The sequence below is a fragment of the Opisthocomus hoazin genome, chromosome 4 (assembly GCF_030867145.1).
Source record: "Opisthocomus hoazin isolate bOpiHoa1 chromosome 4, bOpiHoa1.hap1, whole genome shotgun sequence".
Lineage (NCBI taxonomy): Eukaryota > Metazoa > Chordata > Aves > Opisthocomiformes > Opisthocomidae > Opisthocomus > Opisthocomus hoazin.
Genome location: NC_134417.1, coordinates 17,517,889 through 17,540,844, shown reverse-complemented (window position 1 = coordinate 17,540,844; position 22,956 = coordinate 17,517,889). Strand labels below are relative to the sequence as shown.

General features: G+C 62.0%; 1 protein-coding gene across 1 annotated transcript; it reads left to right on the top strand.

Moving 5' to 3' along the window:
- Window positions 1-35: 35 nt before the first annotated feature.
- Window positions 36-7,850, top strand: LOC142361124 (uncharacterized). Its single transcript, XM_075418116.1, has 7 exons — window positions 36-347; window positions 1,443-1,871; window positions 1,950-2,702; window positions 5,796-6,224; window positions 6,412-6,528; window positions 6,833-6,918; window positions 7,165-7,850. Exons 1-7 carry the CDS (start codon window positions 62-64, stop codon window positions 7,237-7,239), a joined length of 2,175 nt encoding a protein of 724 aa, XP_075274231.1. The 5' UTR covers window positions 36-61; the 3' UTR covers window positions 7,240-7,850.
- The last annotated feature ends 15,106 nt before the right edge of the window (window positions 7,851-22,956 follow it).

Below are 22,956 nucleotides of genomic sequence, written 5' to 3'. Positions count from 1 at the left end.
AGGGGCGTGGCGCCAGCACCTGGTACCGCCCACCCCGCACCTGGGGACCGGTGCTGCGCCGATGTCCCCGGCGCGCCATGGGCGCAGCACCGGTCCCCTGAAGGGGAGGGCAATGCCCGCCGGTGCCTCCCCTCCCTGCCCCCGGGAACGAGGAAGCAGCTCCGGTCACCTTCAGCCGTCGCTCGACAGCGTAGTTCCCCGCTGGCACCGTCCCCTCGGCCTTCGCCCTCGGGTGCAGGGACCTGTCCCCACGCGGGGAGTGGGGTCGCTGGCTCTGGAGATGGCTGGGCAGAGAGGAGGGCTGTCCCTGCTGCTGCTGGGACTTGCTGTGCTGGACATCCCACTGGGTAAGGGCTGAGAGGGATGCGGTGGTACCAGTGGGGCGGGTGGTGAGCGGACAACATCGTTCCCCAGGGTGGTGGGTGGTCCTGGGGTGGCTTCACCCGCGGAGGTGAAACACCATGGGTGCTGTTTGCTCTCCGACATCTCAGCCCCGTCCCAGTGAGCAAAAAGGGCTGTGATTTGCAACACATGAGCCATGAGCTTGGCTTTATTTCTTTTGCCTCTCCTGTGTGTCTCCATCCGGGCAGAGAAGACCTTGGTCCAGGCTGGACCACCTTGGTGAACCTTGGTCCCTGCTGGACTCACTGCCTTTGCTATGATCTGCCCAGCACGACCAAACGGCCCTGCCCGGATGGCAGCATCACCGGGATGCTGTGAGCCTGGAAAACTGCAAATGCTGTCCTCATGTCTGCACTTCACACAAAGCAAGAGCAGCGCTGAGTTGGGCACAGGGAATAAACCTGAGGCTTGTACCTCCTGTGAGCCTCGAGCTGTAGGTCCCCTCCTCCTGCGTCCCTCAAACCCCTGCAGAGCTTTCATGGGTCACTGCACGTCTCTAGCAGCTCGCCCTCAGCTGCAAGCTGGGATTTCTTCCTCGTGGCCCCCCCTCTCTGGGGCTGGTTCCCCCGCTGCCATTATTTACACCCGGCGCTATCAGTTCCTGCCTGTCTGCAGCAGAGAGGTTTGTGTAAACTGCTGCTGCTGCGGTTCCAGCCTGTCCCACGGTCACCAGTTCCTGCGTGGCTCTTCCCGTCGGACGGGTTTGTCTGACTTCCTCCAGGGGTGGGTGAAGGTGGTGGAATGGGTCTTATCTATCGCTGGTGCCTACAGGAGTTTCTGCCCCGAGACTGGCGATACCCATGGCTTGTTCCTGCTTGGTCAGGCTGGGGGATTTACGTGCCCTGCCTTGCTGATGCCCACTGAGGGCATCCACGTGCTTGATCCACACAGGACGGTGAATCCCAACTCCTGATGATCCATGGCTGATGCGTAGCTTGGGGAGCTCATGCTGGTGGCGATGCTGCACCGTTCCCAGCACAGCCGTGGTCTCGGCCTTTCACCGCCGCCCTTGCGTGCCTCACTCTGCCACCTCTTTGCAGGGAGCACCGTGACAGACGTGACAGTCACCGTGTCCCCGACTCTCCCTGCCTCCCCAACACCCACAGAGACCTCGATGTTGCTGCCCACCACCGCCTCCACCACCGCAGCCACCGTCCCTCCCTCCAGCCCTGAAACAGGAGCCTCCACCCCGGAGAGGTCCAGCACATCTCTGGGGACTGGCAGCGCCTCTTCTCCCACTGCGCCTCCTCCCACCACACCAGCACCGACAGCCGCTTCGGCCGAGACCTTGTGGACCCCAGCAGACACCACGGCCACCTCTGACACCAGCACAAGGGTTTCCGGGAGCACGCCCACTCCCAGCCAGCCGGCTAGGACCACATCTGGGACCACCCCTGGCATCTCCACCCCAACCACGGGGCCAACCCCAGGCACCCTGACAGTACCCGGGACCCCCAGTGCAGCCACAGGTGGGTGCAGCTGAGGGGCGCCTGGAAGGTAAGGGCATGATCAGCCCTTGCATGCCTCACTCTGCCACCTCTTTGCAGGGACCACCATGATGGATGTGACAGTCACCATGTCCCCAACTCTCCCTGCCTCCCCAACGCCCACAGAGAGCTCGACACTGCTGCCCACCACCACCTCCACCACCGCAGCCACCGTCCCTCCCTCCAGTCCTGAAACCTCCACCGTGGAGGTGCCGACCGACGCCTTCACAGCCAGTGCTGCAAGGCCTTGGGGGAGCAGCCCGGCAGCCTCCAGCATCCCCACGCCGCAGGCGAGGAGCAGCTCAACCCTCGGCACGCCTGGGTCACCCACCGGCACCCCAGCACCACCTAACGCCACCACAGCAGAGCTGGGGCTCACCACCAGCACCCCGACCCCAACCCCCGTGGCCACGACATCCAACTGTGCTGAGACGACCGTCGTCGCGTCTGTGGGGACCAGCACAGCCCCGGCCGTCAGCTCGTTTGGAGTCGAAATGAGCACGCTCCCACCCCCCACCTCTACTCTGGTGTCCCCCACCTGGGTGGGCACCATGGTGGGCACCAGCACCCGCCACGGGCCAGCCGCGGCCATGCCGCTCGGCAGCACAGCCCCGGGCACCGGCAGCACCTCTCCCGCTGCCCCGGCACCCACGGCCGCTTCGCCCGAGCCCTGGACGACCCCGTCGGACACCACGTCTACCCCAGTTACCAGCACGGGAGTCCCCGGGAGCACCCCCGCCCCCAGCCAGCTGGCCGGGACCACCGCTGATACCTCCACCTCGACAGCACCCGAGACCCCCAGTGCCGCCGCGGGTGAGAGCAGCCGCGGGGCACCCGGGGGGCAGAGGGACAAACCCCCGCGGGGTCCCGCTCCCGCCAGGCGCCCCGTTCCCTCGCCCCAGCCCCGCCCGCGGTCTGGCCCCCAGCGCCGGGGCGGCCGCCCCGTCTCCAGGCTCTGCAGGGCGGCGGGCGGGCCCCACACTGCTCCCCGCGCCTCGGCCGGGGACCGCCCGCTGCCCCCCACACCGCACCCCGCGCTGGCGGCGGCACCGCGCCCGCGCCTCGGCGCACCGCGGGGCGGCGCTGCGGGCCGCGCGCGGGGCGGGGCTGGGGGCGGGGAAAGACCTAGGGGGCGTGGCCTGTGCGGGAACGTGTCTGCCGTGGGTGTTGGGAGGGGCGGGGCTTAGGGAGGGGGCGGGGCATCCCCAGGGTCTGTGGGGAGGTGCTGCTTGCGCGCCTGTACCCGGCTGTGTGACTGTACCCTGTGACTGTACCCCAGCTGTGTGATCCCAGCTGTGTGGCTGTACCCGACTGTGTGACCCCGGCTGCATGACTGTACCCCGGCTGTGTGACTGTGCCGTGTGAGTGTGCCCCGGCCGTGCCCCGGCCGTGTGGCTGTACTCTGGCCGTACACAGCCATGTGGCTGTACCGTGGCAGTGTGGCTGTACCCCGACTGTGCCACGGCCGTGTGGCTGTGCCCCCAGCAGTACGTGTGTACCCCGGCGGTGTGGCTGTACCCCCGGAGTGTGACTGTACTCTGGCAGCCCCTCCAGGCAGTCGTACCCTGGCAGTGCCCCTCCCCGGGCGCCTGTGCCCCAGCAGCATGGCTGTTTCCCGGTGGTGTTTCCAGGAGTCTTTGCCCTGGGGCTATGCCTGTACCCTGGCAGCAGCCCCCTCCGTGCACCTGACCCTGGCAGGAAGATTGTACCCTGGCCCAGTGTCCCCGGCCATGCACATGCCCCTGGTGTGCCTGTACTCCAGCGGTGCGACTGTATCCTGACAGAGTGCCTGTACCCTGGTGTAACGCCTGCAGTGTGAGAGCACCTCAGCAGAGTGCCTGTACCCCGGTGATGCCCTCCGTGCGCCTGTGCCCAGGCAGTGCCCGGGTGTACCTGTACAGCAGCAGGGCGGCTGTCCCCTGGCAGCCCTCCAGCACGCCTGTCTGCCCACGGAGTGCCTGTACCCTGGCCCAGTGCCTGCAGGCACCTCCGACTGATCTTGTCCTGACCCTGAGAAGAAGGAAGCGACTCTGGCTGTCAGCGGCATGCTTCAGCCGTGACATGCTGTGACATGGGGAAGTGATGCCTGTGCAGACAGCCCAGGGGACAAACCCTCAGCCTGGAGCACGCCCTTCCTGAGCTCCGACTGTTCTCTCAGCCAGTTCCTTGCTCTCAGACAGAGCGAGCGGTTGTCTCCTGAGGGCCTTGGTGCCTGGAGAGCCCACCAAACATCACCCCTGCGGTAGAGCGCAGGGACGGTCCCAGGCAGCCCAGCTGCTCCCCAGGGCTTTTTCCCTGTGGCAGCATCCCCTCAGCAGGCAGAGGACAGCACGGTCCCCAGCTGCAGGGACCTGCGCTGCTGCGGTGGTGGCCCTGCCCGCTGCTTGTGGCTGCTCTGGGTCCAGCCGTGCAGCTGATGTCTGCTTGGCATTGCGACCGTCCCTGGGAGTGTCCGTGTCGGGTGGAAACCCCCACTTCTCTGCTGACACCGGAGGAGTGAAAGGACCCACCTGGATGCTCCTTCTCTGCTGGGCAAAGGAGACTTGGAAACCCCAGTGCCGGGGCTGTGGGGAGCGCTCGGAGCAGTGCCTGCGGGGGGGCATTGGCTCCCACCTGCTGGGACATGGCTGGGCAGAGAGGAGGGCTGCCCCTGCCCCTGCCCCTGCTCCTGCTCCTGCCCCTGCTGCTGCTGACCCTCGCTGTGATGCACCTCGCGCTGGGTAAGGGCTGAGCGGGACGCGATGCTCTCCGCGGGGCGGGTGGAGAGCGGGGAGCATCCTTCCCGGGCTGGCGGGGTGCTGCGCCGGCAGCAGGCACCTGTGGGGTGCTGGGGGTGAAGCACTGTGGGTGCTGTTTACTGAATGGGGAAGAGGTGGGCTTACAGACCCTGCTTTGTGTGAGGGTGAGGCCCTTCAGCGCAGACACCCACCCGGGCAGGGGCTGGCAGCAGACCTTTGCCCTTCCCCACAATGTTATTTAACCAACTGCTGCCTGAAGCACCTCGGGGAGAGAGCGGCTCCCGGGGGCTTCGGGAGTTTCTGGTGGGGTTGGCTGAAAGCAGATGGTGGCTCGTGGCTCAGTTCCTTATCGCCATGTGAGCAGAGCCCCAGACTCACCAGTCTGGGCTGCGATCACCAGGGAATCCAGCCTGGTGTTGAAAGCCACCACCTCACAGACCCCCCCCCTTGACAGAGGCTGGGGCAGCCAGGCTGTTTTGAGTATCCTTTTGGAGAGGGTGACAGATGCCTGGGCTTCCCCACGGACAGCACACTGCCCTGGCAAGGAGTCCGTGTGGCCAGCGAGGACGGCTGTCCCGCATCCTCCAGCCCCGCTGCAGAGCTTTCATGGGTCACTGCACATCTCTAGCAGCTCGCCCTCAGCTGCAAGCTGGGATTTCTTCCTCGTGGCCCCCCCTCTCTGGGGCTGGTTCCCCCGCTGCCATTATTTACACCCGGCGCTATCAGTTCCTGCCTGTCTGCAGCAGAGAGGTTTGTGTAAACTGCTGCTGCTGCGGTTCCAGCCTGTCCCACGGTCACCAGTTCCTGCGTGGCTCTTCCCGTCGGACGGGTTTGTCTGACTTCCTCCAGGGGTGGGTGAAGGTGGTGGAATGGGTCTTATCTATCGCTGGTGCCTACAGGAGTTTCTGCCCCGAGACTGGCGATGCCCATGGCTTGTTCCTGCTTGGTCAGGCTGGGGGATTTACGTGCCCTGCCTTGCTGATGCCCACTGAGGGCATCCACGTGCTTGATCCACGCAGGACGGTGAATCTCAACTCCTGATGATCCATGGCTGATGCGTAGCTTGGGGAGCTCATGCTGGTGGCGATGCTGCACCGTTCCCAGCACAGCCGTGGTCTCGGCCTTTCACCGCCGCCCTTGCGTGCCTCACTCTGCCACCTCTTTGCAGGGAGCACCGTGACAGATGTGACAGTCACCGTGTCCCCGACTCTCCCTGCCTCCCCAACACCCACAGAGACCTCGATGTTGCTGCCCACCACCGCCTCCACCACCGCAGCCACCGTCCCTCCCTCCAGCTCTGAAACAGGAGCCTCCACCCCGGAGAGGTCCAGCACATCTCTGGGGACTGGCAGCGCCTCTTCTCCCACTGCGCCTCCTCCCACCACACCAGCACCGACAGCCGCTTCGGCCGAGATCTTGTGGACCCCAGCGGACACCACGGCCACCTCTGACACCAGCACAAGGGTTTCCGGGAGCACGCCCACTCCCAGCCAGCCGGCTAGGACCACATCTGGGACCACCCCTGGCATCTCCACCCCAACCACAGGGCCAACCCCAGGCACCCCGACAGTACCTGGGACCCCCAGTGCAGCCACAGGTGGGTGCAGCTGTGGGGTGCCTGGAAGGCAAGGGCATGGTCAGGGTGACAAATCTCCATGGGGATGCTGAGCATGTACATGGGTGGCTTCACGTATGTGGCTTCATTTTGGCTTGGTCTGTCCCCAGCTGTAGGAGCATCCTGCACCTCTCTGCAGACAGTGCTAACGTAACGTTGCTTTGCCCAGACACAGAGCCCGCTTCCCCCGCCACCGACTCAACCCAGACCCCAGAGGTTACCCTCAGCACCGCTGCTGACCTGCCAACGACACTGCCTGGCTGCCCCACCGCCATGCCCAACACCAGTAAGTGCAGTGCCCTGTGGGCATCACCACCTCCCCAGCACCGATGGCTTTGGGCTTCCAGGGTCCTGGAACCCCCCACTGCTTTTGCTGTGCTCTCAATATGGGGGCGTTGATTCTCTCTGGGACGTGTGGTTTGCTGTACAGGAGGAGGGTCGTTCTGCTGACAGCATAGGGCATCCATGACATGATTAACCTGGGAGGAGGTCCCGTGGCTGTGCCAGTGATCCTGGGGAGAGTCCTCCAGATCCTTTGGCACTGGCAAAGGTTCAAGGGCAATAACCAGCACTGTGGTTTCTGTCCCTAGGTGCGTCTCACCTCTTTCTGACGCTGCGGCTAACTGTTCCCCTGGACCTGGGGAATACCACAGTGCAGGAGCTGGTGTTGTCCAAGGTGAGGTGTGCTGGGAGGGGGGTGCATTTTGCATCTGCCAGCCACGGTCCAAGCAGCCAGGGAGGGGGTCAGGCAGGCAGCAGCAGGAGAATGGCTGGGTCTCACATTGAACGTCACCCGGAGCCCTTTCAGATGGAGAGGAGACCCTCCTTTGGCTGCTGTGGTCCAGGATCAGGCCCCTCCTGGGTGGGGAGCGGGGGGAGGACCCCACCTGCGGCGCGGTTTGACAGCTGTCCTCTCCCCCAGCTTCGCAGGGACCTGCAGACGGCATTCCCGTGCACTGGCCTGGCAGTGGAGTGGCGAGGGATGAGGAGGACCTGACCATGGCTCCTGTGGACTGGCAAGCCTTCTGCTCCCAGCTCCTTACCCCACAGAGGTGCAGCCCTTTGGGGTATCCCATACAGCTCCTCTCAAACCTGGGACCCCCCATCCTTCACTGCACACCCCCAGAGGACCCCAGTGCCCCCCGCCCGCCCCTTCTTGCAGCCTGTCTGTAGAGCCCGAGCCCTCCCACCACCCTGCACCAGACCTGGCTCCCACGGTGAGACCCCTCCAGTGCCACGGGGGGGCTGGGAGGAGGGGACCCTGCGGGACTGGGCTTTCACAGCTGGGACTGAGCTGGCTCGGCCACCAAAGCCACCCTGGGGACCGATGGATGAGAGAAAGGAGACCTGGACCCCCCGGTACTGTTGTGCCCAGGGCACTCGTGGGCTCGGTGATGGTGACGTCTGAGGATTTGCAACCCAGGGAGGCTGCGGTGCCCGAGGTCTTTGAGAGACGCTCCAGGGCTGTTTCACATCCAGAGTGGGCCAGGATGGAGCCCGAGGGTGGCTCTGGGAAGGAGGCAGGAGAGGAAAGCCCCCACCTCCGACCTGAGCCCCATCCTGGGACCAGCCAGGCTCCTGAGCCCTGCCGCTCAGAGGGCCAGTGAAGCCAGAGCCCGGCGCACCGGCTCTCCCCGTCTTGCTTGCAGAGTCGCTGATGCAGAAGCACACCCGTGCCAACACGGGCCGGGCACTAAAGGGAAATCCCACATTTTCCGTGGCAAAGATGACGACTTCTTTTTTTTTCCAAGTTGTCTTCTCCAGTCCTCAGCTTCGCCATCTAGCAGAGGTACCAGCAAGTAAAACCAGCCGAGTCCCAAAAGCTGCTCAGCGGAGAGACGGGCTCAGGGCTGTCACCTCCTGGCAGGGGCCACCGCAGACATTCCTGAGGATGACTCAGCAGCCTGACAGGCTGGGGGTCCGCTCTTCGGTGCTCTCCACCCCATGACACCCCGCCGCTGCCGGGGCAGCTGTGCTCACTGTGGGGCTGTGGAAACCCCGTGGGCTGTGCTCTTTCCCTGTTTTTTTCCAGTGCTGAGCTAGGGAGACAGCCGTGGCGTCTGTCCCCCTGCAGCAAAGTAATTTATTAACTGATTAATTAGCCAGATAAAATCCAACCGAAGCAATTATTAGCCTAAGCAAGTCACCTCGCCGGGAGATTGAAAACTGAAATAATTAGCAAAATAGCCACGTTGCTCGTTGGGGGTTATTTTCGGCTGATCCCTGCTCCTCGCTGGCAGCCTGCGCCGGCACAGGGAGAGTTGGAAGGGGCCACATGGGGCTGTGGGATGCCAAACCTGGGGACGGCTCCCGGGCTCCCTGGATTGTCACCCGTCTGGGAAGGATCCAGCAGCCAGACAGGATGGGGAGAGGCACCCTGGGATCACCCGGCTGCCTGCCGGCTCGCAGGGGCTGGGGGAGGCTGGGCTGGGGCTGGGGGCTGCGCCCAGGCAGCTCATCAGAATGCTCCCATTTGGGATGCCCCTTGCATCCCAGGGTTGCCCCTTTTGCTCTCTGTCGGATGCTGCCTGGCTTTTGCGGGCTTGTTGGAGCCGTCGGCACCAAGAGAGGTCCCTTAGCGCCCGGGCAGGGATCCGGGGAGCCTGCCGGAAGGGGTCCCCATGCCAGACACCTGGTGGGGTGCTGGGAAAGAAATCCTTGTGCTCTGCCTACGCCATGGAGCCCGGCCAAGAGTCCTCCCACGCCGCGTCCCGCCGGGCTGCTTTCTCCGGCTGTTGAATCCATAACTTCAGACCCCAGGACATGGCTGGGGGCCAAGGCCAGGGTAATGGAGCCAAACTGCGTCACAAAGGGAGGAAAAGGTCCCGAAGTGCTGGGATGAAAAGGTGACCGGGGAACTGGCTGTCCCCCGCCAGGATGGCTGCCTTTCACCGTTATCGTGGTTGGGGGGCAGTGGGCGGAGGATGTGCTCCGGTCCTACTGAGCCCCTGTGCCCTCCATCCTGGGACGGAGAAGAGGGGGACAGTGGGGGGACATGGCTCGCATGGGGACAGTGGGCACTGCCCGGGTGTTGGGAACATGGAGCTCTGACAAGCTCTGGACACTGCCCATGCTCTCCATGCCTGCCATCTATGAGGATGCTGGCCACCACCTTCACCCCACAGCTGCTTGCCTGCCACGGACCCTGAGCAGAGGGGCCATGGGAGGTCGGGTCCAGGTCCCGCTGCTTTCCCAGCCCATAAATAATTTCTCAGCCTATTTGCTGTGACCCGCACCCATCTATCAGCATGGTCCAAAGGAGCAGTCCAGCAGGACTGCCATCTTTGGAGGGCCCAGCACCATTACGGGGCTCATGTCTCGAGTCCCTTGTGACTCAGGTGTCCCTTCCAGTGTCCCTCTCCCTTTCACCTTGCTGGTGTCCGGCTCCTGCTGTTTGGCAGGAGGGTGTTGCAACATGCCTGGCTTGCCAAGTCACCCAGAACCTGTGCGGTTGATGGATAACCCGGTTCCCCCCACCACCACCCCTGAGCCCTCTCCAAATGTCCTTGCCAGGAGGCCAGAGCGGCGCTGGTAGGAGATGCCGGGATCTCTGCAGGGCTGGAACAACCAGCCCATTAATTCCCGGAAGGGTGATAAGGCACCGTGCTGGGCCATGCTGTGCTGTGCCAGATGGTGCAGAGCGCCTGGGCGCTGGGATTCATAACGTTGCCCCCCAGCTGCGGGTCCTGAGGGCCTCTGGTGCCTGTACGATGCTCTGGTCCTCGATAACTGCAGATGATGGTTGTCCTTTCGGGAGCTGGTGGCTTGCTGGGACCTCAGTTTCAGGTGTAGCAGAAGGGTCAATGAAAAGCCCCTTCCTAGGGTGGGAACGGGGGGCACCATCCCTGAGACGAGGGATGACCCATGGTGGCTGCAGGCTTTCCTGGGAGGGTATGACAATGCCAGAGCTTGGTTTGTCACTGCTGTGACTGTGCTGGAAGAGCAGCAGGGAGACAGTGCTGTTGGGGGACGGCATGGGCAGGAGGCACAGGCATGAGGGTCTCCAGATGGTGTCAGTCCCAGCGCACTACAGGCAGAAGCTTGCGGGTGGGCTGAGGACAAGGTGGGCTGGAAGCGCCTTGGTTCAGCTGAGTTTTTTCCCCTGTGCTGAGCAGCAGGTTTGCAAAAATCCCTGTGGTTTCCACCATGTTTTACACCTCAAACACCAGCTGGAGCAACTCTCTCCAGCGTCAGCACATATTCCTCATCGGGGTGGCTTTCCAAAGCCATACAGCATCGTCAGCACAGGCAGGAATGACTCTCCCACGGCAGGTTTGCATCCCTCTAATCCTCCATCAGCCCAGGTGTGGCAGCTGCTTGGGTGGTCACTGGCTGCGCGGTCACCCCGTGATCTGCAGTGCTGGTTGCACGGACCCCCAAAGAACCGTCCTCCCCCCGGCTTAGCCCCCACGCTGGTATTTTCGGCAGGTGGGAGTTCGTTCCGGGCGAGCGGTGCTCTCCCCTGATTTACCGTCAGTGCCCTGTTCCCGCTGCTGGGGGTAATGCGTGGGTTTACAGGATGGGGTTTCGTCGGCCGTGACTTGGCCTCCTCTGGCATTTCCCCCGTCGACGCTGCCCGGCCGGTGGGTCAGGCTGTCGCGCGGCGTGCCCTGCCGCTGCCGCCTGCTCGGTGGACGCCGGCTCCGGCGGGACACCGTGTACTGCCTAACAGCCCTAATAACACTGCGCAGGAGTCGCCTGGGGGCATTTCTGGTTAAGAAGCGTTGAATTGATTACAAAACCATGTAGTGTTGGGGGTTTGCATAATGCTCTTCATGGGGGAGCTGGCAGCAGTCTGCAAGGGGGGGGAGCAGGAATTGCTGTGCCAGGGGAACGGGGGAAGGAAGGGGAGACATAGGAGTGAAGTGACCCAGGGGATCAGGGTGAAGTGACCGAGGGGATCCCCGTAGCATGGAAAGGGGTCTGGGGCTGCTCTGGGCATGCTGATCCCACCTTGCAGAGGAGCTTCCATGGCCCATTCACCCTCTTCCAGCAGCCTGGCACTGCTGTGCACACACTGAGGTGCAGGTTCAAAGCCCCACTGGGGATGCTGGGGCTCTGGACAGGGATTCCCAGTGCTCCCAGTTGCAGCTAAGTGCTGGGGGGTTCAGCTGACACCCAAGGGCCTGCCCCCAGCCAGACCTCTCGCTGCTTTATAACCTGCCTCTGCTCCTGGGGAAGACTTGAGCCAAATGGGGATTTGTGTCCTACCTTGCCGTGGGCTGAGACATGGCTCGGCCGCTGATTTTAGTGCCCACGGTGTCCCCTCAGGCAAGGTGGCACCAGCTGGCATTGCCCCATCACCACCACCCATTGCTCCGTGGCTCCCTCCCCTGGGTGGGGACCAAGTCCCCTGGTGTCTGTGGGGTGGTTGGCGTGGGGAGCAGGTCCCACAGGGACCATGAGGAGAATCACAGAATCACAGAATGTTAGAGGTTGGAAGGGACCTCTGTGGGTGATCTAGTCCAACTCTCCTGCCAAAGCAGGGTCTCCTACAGCAGGCTGCACAGGACCTCATCCAGGCGGGTCTTGAATATCTTCAGAGAGGGAGAAGCTGCTGTGGGGTCTGTGGGGTGGGTGCCACACCGCTGTGCGCAGTGCCATGCACTGCTCCGGGCTCAGCTTCGCCGGCTGGTGCTGGTGGCTCAGGGAGCTGCACCAGGCTGTGCCCAGGTCCCTGAGGGCACTGGGTCCCTGCAGGGCAGCCTTTGGGTAACCGCAACTCATGCCCTGGCTGAATGGGGCATCCATCCCTTGGGAGGGGGAGGGCTCAGCAGGAAGGCAACGGTGACAGGGACACTGGAGGGAAAGCACCGGGGGCGGGAGGGGACGGCAGCTGAAACCTGCCTCCTCCTGCCATCCCTATAAATAGGAGGGAGCAGGAGCAGGGTTACACCTGCGGGACTCCAGCTCTGCAGGAGACGCAGGCAGGGAGGGACAGACAGAGCTGCTCCTCGCTGCTTTCGCCTCCCTTTGAGCTTCCCAGCTCTCTGCCTGTGTGGAGGCCTGAGGCATGGGGACGAGGGGGTGGACGCTTTCCTCCTTCGTGGGATGCTGCCTATGGATTCTGCACGGTACGTCCCATATTTTTCTGCGAGCGCAGGTGCTACCCAAGCCCTTGCAGGGCACAGCAGGTACGCTTATGAGATGCTTTTCCCTCCTGGCTGCACTGGAAAGTCCTCTTACGACCAGTCCTTGCAATACATGGCAGCCAAAGAGCTGGAAAAGTGTTTTACAAGGCAGGCATCGCCCTGAGGGGCTGGTTGCAGGCGTGGACCCGTGTGAGAGGCAAGAGCCCAGCCCCGGGAGCCTGTGTGCAGCTGTGTACCCCGCCAGCAAGAGAGCCAAGGGAAGCCAGCTGGCAGAGCGGGGCTCCAGGGATGCTCCCATCCCACCCACATCCCGGAGAAGAGCAGACGCTGGTGCTCTGTGCTGGGGCCCCTCTTGCACAAGCTTCCCATGAATGGGCGGCGTGGGGTAGATGGCGTTTCCTGCTCTGCATGGAAGAATAAAGGCAAAAGACGGATTTACTGGGGTGGAGTGTGCCAAACTAACCTGGGGGGACTTGGCTGATGCGCTTTGTTTTCCCTGAGGTGGGGAGGGAAGCGGCTGAGCTCCTCTGGCTGAGCAAGGTTGGTGCAAAGGACTTATTTCAGCCAGGGAAGATGGTGAGGAAGAAGCCTGTCGGGAGGGGGAATGGGGGGCTGGAGGAGGATCGACCCCCTTTGAGAACTGGTCTGACATAGGAGATAATGTTCGTTAATGACTCTGGCACAGGCTAGGCACAAGCTAACGAGCTCAGCTGGTGGTGAGGTTGGAGGCACCTCTACTGCAGGGGGTTCTGGCTGCCTGGCAGAGGGAACCCGATGAACCGGAGCACCGGGATGGGGAACAGGCTCAGGCTGTCAGGCTGCGGCAAAACCCTGCTGGGTCTCGCCCCCGGGGTGCCCTTTGTCTCCCCTAATTGTAGCCAACTCAAGCCAAGCATCAGCAGATCTTCCCATCTCCTCCTGGAGCCAACGGCGGCAGCTTGGTCTCCCCAGAGCCCGCATCCCTGTCCTAAAAAGGAGACTGGGTGAAACGTGACCCAGGAGTGCCAGCAGGCGCTGGGAGAAACGCCTGGGATAGAGGGGGGTGTCTCCATTCCCTTTCAGCGAAGCTCCTGGATGTGCGGTAGGATTTTGGCAGCAGCAGGAGGGAGCTGTAAGCAGGGCTTGGTTCTGGGAGCTGCTGAGTATCCCCTCCATGGGCAGGGAACCCAGGTGCCTGTGCCCAGCTGGGGGCAAGCGGGACAAGGGCAGGAGCAGGCAGGATCTGACCCCGGGAGACGTTTAACGAACCTGCTTCAACTGCACCAGGTCAGGAGCCATTTGCAGCCAGGGAATGTTTCACTAAGCCCTGGCTGTCCCATCTGCCAAAGGGCTTTGGGTAAAGTGTATTTAAATGTCTCTCAGACACCCGAAAGGTGAAAAAACCACACACCCCCCCCCCCAGGCTCTGCAGAAGCGACTGTGCTCAGGCTGTCCCTGCAGTGAGGCAAAGCGGCTGCGGGCTGTCGTCGGGTGGCAGAGCTCCACAGACACCCCTGGGGCTATGCACTGGTCTTACTGGGCCCCAGCTCTTCCCAGTGGCCAGGCGGTACTATCCCCAGTGTAACTGGGCTGGGTTGCAGCGGCTGCCCTCACCTCCACCCTTGCACCAGCATCACCTGTGACGAGTTGTGTTCTGTCTCAGCTGGCAGCTGCTGTTGCTGGGGAGGTGAAAGCTGCTGTGCAGTGCTGTGCCTAAGGCAACCCGTGCTGTGCTCCTTGGTTCTTAAATCAGAGCCTTGTCAGGCCGTGGGATGAGGCAGTAGGGTTTAAGGCAGGGCAGGATCTTCCTGGTGCTCAGTCAGAGGAGACGCACGGCTGAGCCCGGCAGGCTGCTGGCTCCGGCACCCATACATCATGCTCCACTTTGTGCTTCTCTGCAGGGCTTGGTGCTGCTGCTGCTGTCCCTGTCACTACCGAGGGGCCGTTTGCTGTGGGGACAGATTCTCCCATCATGGCAGAGAGTGAGGGGCCCCATGCCCCAGTGATGGGCACTGCGGAGATGAGCACCACAGTGCCTGATGCTGAGATGGCCGAGACCATCCTTGCAGGGAGCCAGTTGAGCCCATCCTTCCCTCCCGGGGCTCAGCCAGGTACTTTTGTGACAGTGGTGAGTGGATATGGCTCTACAGTACCAACTCTGACGAACGTGGCCAAGCCTCTTAACACGTCTCAGGATGCTGAGAGGGGTTCGGCTGCTCCCACTGCAGCCACGACCGCTGCCGCCATCTCTGCGCAGCACCCCGCTGTCACCCCAGAAGCAGAGCCTGATGTAACGGAGGCCGCTCCTGACACCCCCCTGGGGACCACCCCTCTGTTTTCAGATGTGAGGGGGGATGGCCTTGCGGCAGTGACCAGAGAAGCAGCAGATCTAGACCCCTCTGCGGGTGCAATGTCCTTCCATACCACCCCTCCGCCGGCAGCCATCTGGGGGGCACAACCAACTGCTGACAGCCCTCTGAGTGTGGGTGTCACCATGCTGCCAAGCCAAGGGCTGACCCCAGCCACGGGAACAGTCGAGGAAGGCATAACCCTGCCTGTGGATACCCAAAGTGAAGCTGGTGCCAACTCCTCGAGCTCCAACCCTGGTGCCGCAGGGCTGCTTACGACCCAGCAGGATGGGGCGGTGAGTGGGGCTGTGGGCATCACCCCAGAACCAGTGGGAGCAACATCCCCAGCTGACCATGGAAATCTCTCAGCTTCAGTGCCCGGAGACTCGGGAGATGCAGTAAATGGGCTGTTCAGCACAGCTGGCCCATCCCACCTGCCTCTGGAGAGTGCGACAGTGCTGGGAACAGTGGGAAACCCAGCAGAACCCTCCCTCCTGCCCAGCCAGGCAGTGCTGGGCCCAGCTGCTTCGCTGGCACCGGCCAGTGGTGGGGACAGGGATGGGCAGGGAGCTCCTGGGGTGTCATCAGATGCTCCTGGTTCAGCCCCATTGCTTCCAGCCAGTGAGACACCCACAGTGACAGCGGACACAGCCACCTCGCTGCCGGTCCCGAAGGTTCCCACGGAGGCGCAGAGTGACATGAATCCCCCAGCTCTGGCCACCCTGCTGCCCACAGGGGACATGGGGGCTGTGGGTCTGTCTGGGCCATCCCTGCCGCCTGCCCTATGGCAGAGTCCTGCTGGAGAACAGCCACCACTGCTTGCTGATGGCCTACCAGCCTCCATGGACACCTCCAGTGCTCCTGCAGCTGCTTACCCACTCGTTGGTGCTGCTTACCCACCCCCAGGTGCTGGGGCCAGCACCCAGTCTGCACTTGACAATGGGGCAGAGACACCAGTGAGTCCTGACCTCAGTGCTGCCCCAGGAGCACCCGTGTCTCCATCCCCTGGAGGGCTGCAGCCATGGGGAATGGAAACTGGTGCTCCCCAAGTAACTGATGGACCCGGCACTGGCTTGAATTCAGATTTGGATGCCCTCAACCCAGCGGCTTTTGTACCTGATGGACTGGCATGGCCCACTGCTGGTGTCCCTGCTCAGGGGGGCGAGGGTGCAGGGGATACAGCACAGGCAGGAGGTCCAGGGGATGGCAGTGACTATGCAGATACCCAGAGTGACACGAGTCCTTCAGGCTTCAGCACTCAGCAGGACCCTGCTAACACCGGAGAGCTGCCGGCTGCAGGACCAGGAGCTTTGACAAATGCCGAACTGTCCCCTCCATCAGCTCTTGGGGACGGAGCAGGAGCAGGAGCAACCCCAGCACTGGGACAAGTGTCCCCATCTGGTTCTGCAGCTCCCGGCAGTGCTGGTGTGGAGCCCAACCTCTCAGGGGCTGAAGGACTAGGGGACCTGCCTGGTGAATCCCTCAACGCTCCTGGTGCTGCTTACCCACCCCCAGGGTCCATGGCTGGCCCCATGTCTGTGGCAGAGACACCAGTGAGCCCTGACCTCGGTGCTGCCCAGGGAGAACCCGTGCCTCCATCCCTTGGGGGGTCACAGGCGTGGGAGACAGCAGCTGGTGCTCCCCAGGGAGCAGGTCTCCCCAGTGGATCAGGCACTGACTTGACTCCATCATGGGATGCCCCAAGCTCAGCATCTTATGGACCAGTGGGACCCATATCACCTACCCTTGGGGAACAGCCTGGCACAAACCTGGGGCTGCCGACAGCAGAGGGACATGGAGCTGGTACAGCAGAGCCGGTGTTGGGAGGAGCAGGCAGTGGGACTGCGTTTGAGTCATCCCTGATGTCCACTGCAGGCAGTGGGACGGCAGCTGGGAAGGATCAAGTGCCCAGCGCAGCTTCCTCGTCTGGTCCTGGATCTCCTGGTGGTGTGGTCTCAGCGTCCTCAATTCTGCAGGGTGATGGAGCAGGACCCGTCCCAGCCGCAGCCCCTGGCACTGATGGCCTGTCTCCAGTCTCTCAGGACAGCGAAACTGGTCCAGAGCTCGCTCAGGAGCAGGTGGCTGAGAGCGCAGGTAATGCGGCACAGGCAGGAAACCCAGAGAGCGAAAGTCCCTATGTGGAGACCAGTCCTTCAGCCTTCAGCACTCAGCAGGACCCTGCTAACACCGGAGAGCTGCCGGCTGCAGGACCAGGAGCTTTGACAAATGCCGAACTGTCCCCTCCATCAGCTCTTGGGGACGGAGCAGGAGCAGGAGCAACCCCTGCACTGGGACAAGTGTCCCCATCTGGTTCTGCAGCTCCCGGCAGTGCTGGTGTGGAGCCCAACCTCTCAGGGGCTGAAGAAACAGTGGATCTGCCTGGTGAATCCCTCAACGCTCCTGGTGCTGCTTACCCACCCCCAGGGTCCATGGCTGGCCCCATGTCTGTGGCAGAGACACCAGTGAGCCCCGACCTTGGTGCTGCCCAGGGAGAACCCGTGCCTCTGTCCCTTGGGGGGTCACAGGCGTGGGAGACAGCAGCTGGTGCTCCCCAGGGAGCAGGTCTCCCTGCAGCCAATGGACCAGGCACTGACTTGACTTCATCGTGGAATGCCCCGAGCTCAGCATCTTATGGACCAGTGGGACCCATATCACCTGCCCTTGGCGAACAGCCTGGCACAAACCTGGGGCTGCCGACAGCAGAGGGTCATGGAGCTGGTACAGCAGAGCTGGTGCTGGGAGGAGCAGGCAGTGGGACTGCGTTTGAGCCATCCCTGATGTCCACTGCAGGCAGTGGGACGGCAGCTGGGAAGGATCAAGTGCCCAGCGCAGCTTCCTCGTCTGGTCCTGGATCTCCCGGTCGTGTGGTCTCAACGTCCTCCATGTCAGATCCAGCAAGCCCAAGTGCCCTCGGAGGAGTGGGCGGTGTTCCTGGAGCTCTGCAGCCTTCCCTGGGTGCTGGGCCTGGGGTCCCTCCTGCTACAGGAGAAGGGGCAGGTGAAGCAGCTGGTGATGGAGGGTCCCTGGGGCAGTCCCAGGTTCCTGCTGGAGAGGGATCGGCTGGTTCAGGAGCCACTGATAGAGAAATGGGAACCTTACTGCAATCTGCATCTTCTTCCCCATCTATGGAGGGGTCTGCATCACCTGGGACAGCTGGTGAGGCTGCCAATGGAGCAAGTCATCCTGGAGCTGATGGAGCTGGTGGTGGCTTGGCCACAGTCTTGGAGGCTGCTAGCCCTGAGGAACCTCCTGTGTCTGCCCCTGGCATCCAGAGTGGTGCCAAGCTTGGACTTTCTGATGCAAAACTGAGCCAAGTCAATGTTGTGGAACTGCCTGGAGGAGCCTTGGTGAACGGACAACCTTCCCCTGGTGCCAGCCTGGGAACTGGTGCAGGAGCCATCATACAGATCCCGTCGGGAGGACTGGCCCCGTCTGCGCTTGCCTCCCCCCGGGAGATGCAGCCCCTGGTCCCTGTGGCTCCAGATGGCAGTGGCGTCTCTGATGGCACGGCTGCCTCACTCACTGCTTCTCTGCTTCCTCCTGGGCACGGGCTGAGCTCGGAGCTGGCACCCAAAGGGGACCCCAACTCTGCCCCCAGCACCCAGAGTGGAAGGAGACCCCCGGTGCCAGGGGCACAGGGTGGGCTGGCAGGAGAAGCTGCAGGTGCTCTGACGAGGTCTCTTCAAGGCGAGGTGGCCTCAGGGATGCCAGCACCTTCGAGAGAAGCGTCCCCCCATGCCCCCATGTTCCCCAACGCTGCCCCGGCACTGCCTTCTGCTCCACAGAGAGAAAATGCAGCAGAGGGGGCATCTGCCAGCCCCGGGCTTTCCGCTCCGCTTTCGGCACGTGAGTCGATAGCAGGGTCCTCTGCGGGGGGAAGGGGCGAGCTAAGGGCTGCTGCACAGGGGGGGCTAGCCCTGCTCCTGCCTCCCCGCCAGCTGGGAAGCCCCGGAGCCCCCTCCAGGGATGCCGACAGCCCTGTTCCTGGGGAAGCAACTGCCATGCTCCCCAGAGCGATGTCAGGGCGAGGGGACGTGGCCCGGCTCCTTCCCAACACCACTGGAGCAGGGGCAGGGGTGCAGACTCCCATTCGCTCCCTGCTGGGGGGGACCTCAGGTCTCCCTGACCTTCCTCCCACTGGGATCGCTGCAGGCAGTCCTGGATCAAAGACATTGGGTCCAGGACCTGCCAGTGGCTTGTCACCCGCCGCCCTGCCACCGTTCTTGGGCGGTGAGCTGATCACCAGCCTGGCAAACACAGCCCCTGCTGCTGGTGGGTCGAGCCTCCCCACAGCCTTCCCAGGCCAGGGGGGAGCCCGAGGGGGGTCCCCAGCCACCGTGCGCCCAGCTGTGTCCTGCAGCCCAGCCACTGCCAGCAGGGCTCTGCCAGCCCCCGCCCCTGGGGGCAGGGAGGTGGTCCCCAGGCCAGCAGCAGCCACTGTCACCTCCCAAGCATCGTCCCCCGTGTTTCCAGCTCCGCCAGGAGGGCCGGCGGCCGTCCCGACCCCGCTGCCCAGCCCCACAGGTACGTGATGCTCGTGGGGCAGCCCGGGTGGGAGGAACACCTCTGGCCTCCTGACGGACCCTCCCGGGGGGCATTTGGTGCCCAGAGACCAAGGGGGCTATTTGGGGCCAGGACCCCCAGGGGAAACCCACCATGAGGAGCTCCTGCACACGAGCTTGCATTTTTGTCAGGCTGAGTGTGCCTTCAAGTATGGTCCCGTCAGCGGGAAAACCCGTCCCCTCCAAATGCTTTGTTTTATTTAACGGACACAGATACAGAGCTGGAGGATGTAAACATCTCTAGAAAGAGCTGTGTGTGTTTAATTCCCTGCAGTCCCCCTACTACAGTCCCCTACAACGTTTTTCCCTCCCAACAGCAGTCCTTTAGCATGGTGCCCCAGCAGGGCTGGAGCAGGAGGGGACCGTGACCACAGAGGCCATCGCAGCGGGTTTAGGGCAGCTGTGTACGTGTAAGGCAGCGAAAGGGGTGGGAGCAAGGTCCTGCAGGGGAGGGTGGCATGCAGGGTGTCCCAGGCGGCTGTGGGCAGTGTCCCCCCATCCTCCTGCTGCCCAGGCTGGGTCCCTCTGGAAGTGATAGAACACCAGCCCTTTAGTTTCTGGCACAGACCAAAGGCTTTGCTGTAAGTTTGTTTTGGGGTGGGGTTTTTTTTGTTTTCTTTTCCAGTTCCAGCTGTGCCCCTCTATGGATATGGAGCAAGGGAAAATGATCGGGAGTACGTGGAAAGGAGGGTGGATTTTAATTCTCCAATTTTCAAGCCCGAAACTGGATTCCCATTTGGGAAAACACTGCGCGACTCCCTCTACGTGAGTCTACCTTGGCTTGACTTGCTGTTAGGCAAGGGTCCATCTCCCCAAAACCTGGGGGAGGCACCAGGGATGAGGTGCCTCGGATGGGGCCCTTGGGGGGACAAATCAATCGGGATGCTGCCGGGGTGTGTTTGAAGCAGGAGGTGACCTTATGGCCATTTCAGTGCTGACAGGTGGTGGCCTTCCTTGGATTTTGCTCAAAGTGGGCTTGGAAATGGGAGGGGTGACACCCCCATGTCAGGGGGTCCCACTGGTCCTGACCTCATCTGAGGGAGGGATCCCTCTGCTCAGTTTACAGACAACGGACAAATCATTTTCCCAGCCTCGGACAACAGCATCTTCACCTACCCCAGCCCTCCTCCCAGAGGCTTCAATGGCCACGAGAAGGTTGCCATGATCGCTGTGTTTTGGGACAATGCTGACTTCTCCAGAGGCGTTGGCACCACCTTCTACCAGGTGAGTGAAGCCACCCAAGTGCGTGGTTGTATGAAACACCTTTTGACGATAAACTCATCACCTATTCCGCAGATGCCCCTTGTGTAATTAATTAATTAATGTGTAATTAATGGAGCCCATGAGCAGTGTTTTCCTTTTCTGGGCCAAATCTAAGAGCTGTTGGTCCTGTGTGTGTCACTCCTTGAGCCATCCAAATCTCATCCAGACCCTCACTCGCAGTGCTCCATGCATGACCCCAGTCCAGACTCATCTTTGTCCTACTGGGGACTAGCGTGAACTTGTGTGTACCCAACCCGCAGGAGTTCCCCACCCTCAACACGGCCAAGCCTCCATTTGTCCGTGATGTGGAAGCGAAGGTTCGGCGGTACCTGAAGTCCTCCTATTCTGCAGTCTGGACCCTGAAGATCACCTGGGAGAAGGCACCTGCCTACGCACCACGGACTGACACCCGGAGGGTAAGGGTCTGATGGAGCTCAAGGGCTTGTTGAGCTGTCAAAAAACCGCAAGATTCATGGGTGATCACCTTGTCTGTGCCTGAAAATGAGAATTAATTTTGTGGAAAGGGTCAGTCTTGAAGACTTTTGCCAAAAAGAACTGGGCTGTGCCCAGTTTTGGTGGTTTTCAGTGATTTTGGGGGACATCTTTAGCTGAACTCTCCCTGCTCCTTAAAATCTTTCTCTTTGGTGTGGTGGGAGTTCATTGTGCACCAGATACACTGCTCTTCAGGAGCACAACACTGGGTGAATTTGAGGCTTCTCATGGAACAGCATCAAAATAAAACCATCACATGCTCCATGCACAATGCGAACCAGTCCAGGCTGCGTTTGCTTTGCACGCCAGGACCTCAGCCCCGCCGCTCCCCAGCGAGCAGCGACCCACACCCCTGATTTTAAACCAAACAGCTTTGCCCGCTTTCTTACCTGTCCTTACCTGTCCGCAACGCTTCTCCCCAGACGATCACATACCAGGCTGTCCTGACCACTGACGGCTTCAAGTCCTACATCCTGATGCTGTACCAGCAGGGAGGCATGCAATGGGATTACACCAGGCTCGCTGCCACCAACGTGCTCATCGGCTACACCAGGTACAGCAGTCTCAGCACCCTACCCCTGCCTCCTTCCAGCACCGGGCTGTGTCCCACTCCTGCTCTGACTGGTTTAATCCTTCCCCCCACGCCCCATGAAGTGCCCTGCAAGGATGAGAGCAGCCCAGGTGGGGTCTGCACGCCCAGATAGCCTAACATATGGGGGTCTCACAACCAAATCTGCCCTGTTAGTCGCTGGATCATGCTGCAGCATGCTGACTTGCCAGGCTGTGCTTGTTGTAAGATCCACACATCCCTCTGGGGGTCCTGGGCCCACAGCATCCTGGTGGTTTGGGTGGAAGGAGTGGGGAATAGGGGATGTTTGCTGAACTTTACACCGGTTGAGGGAAGGGATTTCCGCCGCTTGGCTGGAGCTGTTGCTTCCTGCCTCCTCGCATTACGTCTTGCCTTGTGCACGCTGTCTCCAGTGTTTGCTCATTAGCTGCTTGCTGCAGCTGGGTAAGGAAAAGGTGGCTGGGACGGGAAGTGCGGGCGGCACAGGCATGTGTGTGTGCTTGTCTGTGCACGACTGCTCGTGGGTTTCCTCTCCATATCACCCTGCAAGATGCTGGAAACCATGGAAGCTGCTCGCAGGGGGTCTTGAGATGTCCGCAGGTTCAGCCCATGGTGCAGCAGGAGCCTTTGCAGCACCCCAAACTAACTGCACCCTGTCGTGAGGAGGTGGGAGGCTAGGGGAGCTGGTGCCTTTGCCCTCCCATCCCCAGAGCTGCGATCTGGGTGCTGTGGGGTCCCACCGGCTCTGGATCAGGGCAGCTGAAGAGCAGGCTGGGGCTGGAATAACCGCACCCGGGAAGAGCAACCCCTGATTTTTCCCCTTTCCTCTGCATGCAGCGGGGATGGCTCTTACCACAACGATGACCTGACTCAGAGACCTCCAGCTGCTAAATATCGCCCTGACCAGTTCAGGGGCTACAACACAGGTAGTGCCGCAAAGCCAGGGTGGGTTCGCGCAGCCCCACGGGGGGTTGGGAAAGGGCTGTGTGGGGCGCGGGGTGTTCCCAGGGGATGAAATCCAGCCTGCCGCTGCTGAGCTCACTGAGGCCAGGCTTTCCCCCCAAGCATATAAAATTCTTCCTCTGGGTACCAGCTACGTCCTGAGGCTGGAAAGTCCTTGATATGTTCATGCACCTTTTTTGTTGCATTGGCTCTATCCAAGCCTTTTTTCTTCGGCAAGAGCCTCTCCCCGTGTTTTCCCTGCTCTTGGATGGCTGTTCAGCATGGGGTCCCACAGCTGGGGGTGAACGCAGGATTAGCTTCCATCATCAGCATCACTCAGCTCTCGCCTCAAGCCGAAACTGCCACTGCTGTCCCCTTGGCCGGAGGTGACAGCTCACGGCTTCTCTCCCTCCTCAGACCTCCGCGGGCTGTGGATGTACAAGCTGGAGAGCCGCGTGGGTATCAACT